This window comes from Myotis davidii, unplaced genomic scaffold (assembly GCF_000327345.1).
Source record: "Myotis davidii unplaced genomic scaffold, ASM32734v1 scaffold629, whole genome shotgun sequence".
Lineage (NCBI taxonomy): Eukaryota > Metazoa > Chordata > Mammalia > Chiroptera > Vespertilionidae > Myotis > Myotis davidii.
In genome coordinates this window covers 1,173,930-1,181,646 of record NW_006300210.1, presented here as the reverse complement: position 1 = coordinate 1,181,646, position 7,717 = coordinate 1,173,930, and the positions used below count along the sequence as shown (strand labels likewise).

General features: G+C 40.4%; 1 protein-coding gene across 1 annotated transcript in view; it reads right to left on the bottom strand.

Moving 5' to 3' along the window:
• ATP8A1 (ATPase, aminophospholipid transporter (APLT), class I, type 8A, member 1) overlaps positions 1 to 7,717 on the bottom strand; it is a 179,198-nt gene that overhangs the window by 80,853 nt on the left and 90,628 nt on the right. The window contains exons 23-24 of the mRNA XM_006776615.2: positions 5,176 to 5,314; positions 4,620 to 4,684 (exon numbers count right to left, since the gene is read on the bottom strand). Of these exons, the coding sequence (XP_006776678.1) occupies positions 4,620 to 4,684; positions 5,176 to 5,314 (204 nt within the window). The remainder of the gene's footprint in view (positions 1 to 4,619; positions 4,685 to 5,175; positions 5,315 to 7,717) is intronic.

Here is a 7,717-nt window from a genome sequence, read left to right as displayed (position 1 = left end):
CTGAGAAGCCAATGAGTGCCCCACAGCAGGTCTGACCCTAAACAGCCAGGTTTGTAAAGTCCCCACTTAACTCCCTGGGAGAAAAACCTCCCCCAGGCAGCAGAGCTAGAATGCGTGGCAGTCTGCAGCTGGACAAATCAGTGTTAATCCATGTGGCCATAGGGTTTGTCTGTAATCTTCCACCCCAAGTGTCCCTTACGTTGCAAAGGACACTGCTAATCACTTTATATTTTAAACTAGAGGCCCAGTGCACGACATTTATGCATTGGAAGGAGAGGGGGAGTCCCTCAGCCTGGCCTGTATCCTCTTGCAGGGCAGTCAGATATCCCCCAAGGGGTCCTTAGTGCTGCTGTGAGCCGGCTTCTGGCTGAGCAGTGCTCCCCCTGTGGGAGCGCACTGACCACCAGGGGGCAGCTCCTGTGTTGTGTGTCTGCCCCCTAGTGGTCAGGGTGCATCATAGCAACCGGTCGTTCTGCTGTTCGATTGATTTGCATATTAGGGTTTTATTATATAGGATATTAGACGTGGTTGATTATAACCAAATTTAAACTGGTATACACTTTTTTCTTTTTAAAGAAGCCCCTAATTAAAACTCAGAGACGGACTTCTCCAATATTTATGGAGTACTTACTATGTGCTTGGCAATTTGCTGAGCATTGAGAGAATGGTAAACCAAACGGACAGACACAGGGTCCCTGCTTTCAGTGAAACTGAGTATTCCTGGGAGACTCCCATCTCTGTCTCCTCCAGGAGAAAAAGGTAATGCAGACACCTGTGAGGTGGTTATGACTTTTGAGTTACCTTCTTGGAAACTTCAAAATAAAAATAAAGGCCACTGTCTTAACAACACATGATGCGGTACATGGAATATTTTTGGCATTTCACTTTTTCCCCGAGATTACTCTTTACCTGATACTCAGAACACTTAAAGAACATGTCTACCCAAGAGTTGAAGCAAAAGGATGAAACGGCTGAAAACAGAAGAAGCGAGGTTACCATGTTCTGCAAAGGTGAGAGCCTACGGCCAGCCAACAGGAATCACGTGTCACGTCAGGCGTGGCTCGTCATGTCTCTGCCTCCGCATCACAGGGCCCGCCCCTGACTTCCTTCAGGTGTCAGAAACACCGGGTCCCGAGTATGACCCATGGTGCTGACCAAGGCCCAACCATCTCCAGGTCCATGGGAACGCTCCCACTGAGGTTTTCAGAAAGCCCAGCTCTGGAACCACCTGCACGGTTCCTTCTCCAGGGACCGCGTGGGACAGGGGTCCCTGAACTTCCCTCAAGCCACATCTGGGCACTGGTGCCCTCATGTCTTCTTTCCGCGCTCCCATCCTGGTTCTTGGCCTGCGCCCCATGCCTCCCCGCCCTTCTAAACGCGATAAAGTTTAGGGTACAATTGCTCACACACATCTTACCTCTTTTAAGAGGCTGATGAAGTTGCCCTCTCACTTATGAGGGCAAATTCTCAAACCGGGCCCAGCTCTCCACTCCTGACCTCAGCCGGCCTTTCCAGTTTCAGCTCCCTGTGTCATTTCTTTCCAGGGGCCTTATAAATACTGTGCAGCCATTAAAAAAGGAACTAGGTAGCTTCACACATACTGTTACACAACAATTGCTAAGATATACAGGGTGTCCCAAAAACATGCATACACACCTTAACAGCAGATAACACGTAATTTTCACTCCTTTTCAGGTCTAACTGATTTGAAATAATGGGTGAAGCCAGACTAAGCTCTGAACAAAGAAAATTTATCCATTAGACTTTTTTATGGGGATACATACAAGATAAAAGTTTATGGTACAAAACTGGCAACAGGTGACCAACGGAGGGCACAGAAACATCAGACAGAATGATTCTTGATGTTTGCGATTCCATTGCTTTGCTTAATCAGCAGTGCCAGTTTGAAAACAGGTGTTGACAAATTATTTTTGCAGTCTTTTAAATTTTGAAAATGAACTATATGCTAATAAACACTAACTTTATAATCATTCAAAGTATATATACATTTTTTGGGGACACTCACCCAAAAATATGAAAAGCAAAGTAGAAAGCAGTATGAACAGTACACTGTAAAAAGGCAGTGCAGATACCCATTAATAGACGAGGTGTGCACAGGCATACACATAAGGCAGAATACCTCTGCACAAACACACAGGAAATTGGAACTAGTGGCTGTCCCCAGGGAGGACTGGGTACAAGTCTGGAAGATACACTGTCATCTGTCCTTTTCCCTCTTTTTATAACTTGAACTAGAGGCCCGATGCATGAAAATTCATGCAAGAGTGGGCTTTCCTCCCCCGCTCCCCCTCACCCCTTACTGGCACTGGCTTCCCTCCGGCACCCGGGACCTGGGCTACTTCCCTCCTCCTCCAGCCATCTGCAGGCACCCAGGACCAGGCTGGCTCCCCTCGTGCCCCGGCTTCCTCAGGAAGGACGTCCGGAAGACATCTGGTCTAATTAGCATATTACTCTTTTATTATTATAGAAGATTATGTGCCTATATTTCTTCAAACAAGAACACTTAAAAATTACAATCCTGTAATCAAGTTCAATGTTCTTCCTTCATGCCCCACATATGAACTTAGTTGCAATAACTTTCTGCTTCAAGTATTCCCTCCTTACTGAATGACTCACCTCTAGATAACTAAATGCCACTTACTTTATCCTTCCCTAAACTTCACAATATTTTCATAGCAAACCACCTATCTTATTTACATACCTATTTTGTATTGTCACGTGTATGCATTTTATTCCCCTTATTATTTATAAGCTTTTGGAAGGCTGGGCTGTCTTAGTCATAAATTTTCACAACATAGTAACTTGGATAAATAAACCAAAATGAACACACATTCGGGGTGGAGACTGGATTTGCTGTAAGCTCTCAGGGGCGGTGTCCCCATGTTTTGTTTAGTGGTGTGCTCCCAGTGCCTAGCAGGGGGCCAAGTGCATGATAAAATATGAAGGAAAGTCTTCTAACACCAGGCTGGCTTTTTTTTTTTTTTTTTTTTGGTTTGTGTTTTTAAGATTAAAGCTTGGTTCACAAAAAGTACTTCTCCAATAATTAAAGGCATAAGCAATTTTCACGGTTGCAAAAACACATATTATTCCTCAGGCAACAGGTTTGCTCAAAGGCTCGGTAGCTTAGTTGGTTAGAATGTCGTCTTGATGAGCCAAGATTGTGCGTTCTATCCCTGGTCAGGGCACATACAAGCATCAACCAATTAATGCATCAATAAGCAGAACAACCAATAGATGCTTTCTCTCTCTCCCTCTCTCTCTCTCTCTCTCCAATCAATAAAAACACTTTTAAAAGTTTGCTCAAAGATTTCACAAGAAAGGGAAAGACATCACAAGGATTGTTTTGAGAATAAATAAGGAAGCGATAATTATTCCAATGTAAAAATCAGAAGTCAACTCTTTCTGTCACAGTTTCTGTTCTATACCTGAATTCTAAGCATTTTCCTCTTCACCATCCTTCTCTGTCCTTGGCCTCACAGCTTCACCAACACCTCGGATTTTAAGGTTTTCTCTGCTCTGCTCTGTGTGACATGATGACTATTTCAAGCACTTGTATAACCACCTCTCCTGTTCTGTCTTCCACCTTAAGTTACGAATTGTCACCTTTACTATAAAATACTTACAGGTCATTTGACCTACATATTTCTTTGTCAACGTCTACTTTACACTGTGCACCTAACAAATCTTTCTTCCTTCCTCAAATACACATTCAGGGGATCACAGCCATGAAAAAAGACCTCCATAAAATTTATATTACAGCCCAGAAGATACAACATTAAAAAACCAAACTTTCCTATTAGCAATGGTTATTTTGTGTTGTTCAATAGTGCTCACACTTTTTTTTAAAAAGCAAAATACAGTAGTGGGCAAAAGTAGGTTTATAGTTGTGAGTTCATGAAACACAGCTAATAAAGCTATTGTAATAATAGTAACTTGCATGCCTTTTTCTATATGAACAACTGTAAACCTACTTCTGCCCATCCCTGTATAAATAGTATCGCCAGAAGCTAAAGCAGATTATATCAACAATATACAGATAGATATGAACCAGCTGCAATCACTTGGTACCCTCCTCCCATGATGCTTTTGTGAAGCAGCTTTCTGGTCTCACATTAAGCAATTCCTGCAGCTGTCAGACATGAAGCTGCAATCTATTTACATCAACGTGGTTCAAACAGTGCACATTACATTACAGCAGAACTGTAGTAATAAGGTATCATTTAACCTCAGGAAGATAAAATATTTTCACAGATATACAAAAAGCCTAAACAACTATCCAATCAGTAGCTATGACTTGCAATGAGCACCAGGGGGCAGATGCTCAACACAGGCAGCTGCGGTTCTCGGTTCTCGGGTGATGCACCTGGAACCAGAGAGGAGGGAGCCCAATTCCGGGGTGTGTCACCCGAGAAGCACCCTCTCGCAATCCGAGACCCCTCGGGGGATGTCAGAGAGCTGGTTTCAGCTCCATCCCCACAGGCCAGGCTGAGGGACCCCACCAGTGCATGAATCTGTGCGCCGGGCCTCTAGTCTGAATATAAAATACTACAAGATGACTATGTTGTTCAAGAATTTTTTAAAAATAGGATTGTACTTACATCAAGAGAGCCTTCATTTATAACAATCATTCCCATGTTCTTCCTCAGAAGTTTGCAGGAGTGTCCTATGTCCAAACATAAAGTGAATTAATTGATGTAATACATTCCTCTCGAGAGATGTTATGGCAGCCTGAGCTAACAACCTGTTTCCAAAAAAATGAATGCACACTGGCAACCTTCTTATTCCCATCTCAGAAATAACCTCTGGTCAAATACACAAGCATCAATACACAACCTGTCACAATCCCAATTTCTAGACTTTCACAGGTAACTGCGGAAATGTTATCTACACGTGCCAACTGTGGATAAAAAATGGGGGTAGGCAATGATACAAAGGGGAGAAGGGGTATTATGTTGTTACAAGAGCTACGATGTATAACCACTGTAATTTTAAAGAGGCACTGGGGCCATAAGTTGATAGATAAGCCCAATAATATAAATACGGACTTCTTAAAGTATCAAATCTTTCAAGTCTTGAAATATCTCTAATTTGTCTTCTATAATGTATCAAGCTGTTTAAAAGCATCACATTGAAAGTCTGAACGAGGTGAGTTACCAATGTTAATGGCAGTTTCTTGCTTGTCCCCTGTGAGGATCCAGATTTTGATGTCTGCTTTCATGAGCATTTCTATGGTTTCAGGCACTTGATCTTGTAATTTATCCTCAATGGCTGTAGCTCCAAGTAGCTGAAGATTCTGGGAAAATAAGTGGTAAACATTTTAAGAAAACCAGTTTAGATCCTCTAAGAACAAACCACTGAAGTGTGCATATGCTTTTAAAAACAAGATTAATGGTAATTCATGGACTCTGGTGTAAATTCCAACTCGCCCGTTGAGTTCTCTCTCTTAAGGATCCCTAATTTTCACCCAGTGCTTTTGGTATGAGACTGAGGCTACCCCGTCCTACCTTACTTCTCTCTAAGCTAAGAAACAGATTCTGAAAATAATAGCAACAACAAACACACTATAGAAGGGGCGAATCAAGTCAGTTAAAAAAAAAAAAAAAGCAGGCAGCTACTAAAAACACATCCCTCTAAAAGCAATGGGGGATAGAAAGGGGACATCTGTAATATTTTCAACAATAAGATAGACTTTAAAAAATCCAAAAAAACCCAACCCAAATCCAAATGTTATTAAGTATTGCTGTACTCTAGACCATTTTCTTTTCAATATATTCCAAATAACTTCTACAACTATTAGAAGCACTTGATGCATGACTTCTTAGTATACAAAATATAAGACAGGAAAGTAAATTTCCTCTTTTAAGGAGACAGTATTATTTTGGTATCTTTAATGGAAAACAGATTTGAAATCTATCATATCCTAATGAATAATTATCATCAAGAAGTTTAACAGTGAAAAGGAAGGGCAGTTTAGCATCAACTACGCCAACATCACAATGGCTGTATTTCAATGTTTAGACAATGATTCTATCAATTCTTTTGTGTACTTTTAGGGTATCTGAACCTAAGCCATTCTGGCCTACATCCCAGGGATGATCAGGATATAGCTGAGTTTCCAATGCCACATATTCTATGGAGACGTGATCAGATTTTAAGATGATCACAGGGACAGTTCAGGAACGCAAGCTCTCAAATTTTTCTAAACCAAAAAATCATTTTTTTTTTGTAATATGTTTCACCAGTAGATACGTAGATAATGTGAGAGCCAAGGTGTGAATACATTCATTAGAAAGATATAAACAAGTATATTTGTCTATTTTCTCGCTCTACTCTAAGGGCATAGATAAATGAGCTCAGGAAGTACACCGGTATTCATCTAATAAAAATAAAATGGACTGAGGAAATGACATTGAAAACATATTTGAAAGAAGAGAAGCAGCTGTGTTGCAGTTAAAAAGAAAGCGATTTTCAAATCAGGCAAAAATAATATAAAGGACCAAGGGGGTTGGACCAGCAACGTATATGCTGATTAAAGTTACAAGTTAACCGTGAGGTGTGTTGGTGGCTGCAACAGGAATTTCTAAAAGGTAATGAAATAGTCTGAATATTCACGAAACTGCACTGGGTTCCCTTCGATGCCTATAAAGGAAATACTATGTTCCAACGCCTGTTAATTTCCCCCTTTATCCCACTAGCTCCTCAAGAACAGCACTTACTGCTTTTAGTGAAAGTCTCTCCATCTCCTCTCCTTTGGCCCTGGTGTCCCTGATGGTGAGATTAGGATCTTGAGTGATAGGCTGCTCTGGCTCTGGAAATTCACAGCTTTAACCCCACAATGATCATCAGAAAAAAGACGCGAACTTTGTGTGCTTTTCCTGATCATAACACCGGAGTGTTTAGGCCGTAATCAATTTCATCCCAAACATGTATTACCTTACACAGATGGCCACTAATGGGCACTATGGGAATTACATGTTCAGCAAGTGTTGAAACGTGATAAAATTCCCATGGCATTTATGGAATTAAAAAAAACACCCAAACACTAATTTTACTTTCAAAATGTCACTCCGCCAAAAGTTATTAAAGTTTCAGGTTGATGACTCCTTGACATAATATAGACTTAGTTATCACGGAAAAATCATGAAATAATATTTATTCACCTAGTAAAGTCCTCAATAATCTTATTTTCTCTTTCATATGTTCGTAATATATGCAGAGTTCTTAAAAAAAAAGGGCAAATAAATGTAAAATAGCTACCCTAATGAGTATAAAAACCTTCACAAGAGTACTTAAAAACTGTATGGTAAAATGTATTAAGATGGGTTTAGATCAGTGATGGCGAACCTATGACATGCGTGTCAGGTGACACGCGAACTCATTTTTTTGGTTGATTTTTCTTTGTTAAATGGCATTTAAATATATAAAATAAATATCAAAAATATAAGTCTTTGTTTTACTGTGGTTGCAAATATCAAAAAATTTCTATATGTGACACAGCTCCAGAGTTAAGTTAAAATTTTTCAAAATGCTGACACGCCGAGCTCAAAAGGTTCGCCATCACTGCCCTAGGAGCTGTATCAATAAACATATTGCTATGAGGGATGTCTGAGATTTTGGTGTCTATGGTTCTTCTAGAATTTTTACAGTTTCATGACTTACATTTAAATCTTTTATTCATTTTTTAAAAAATATATAT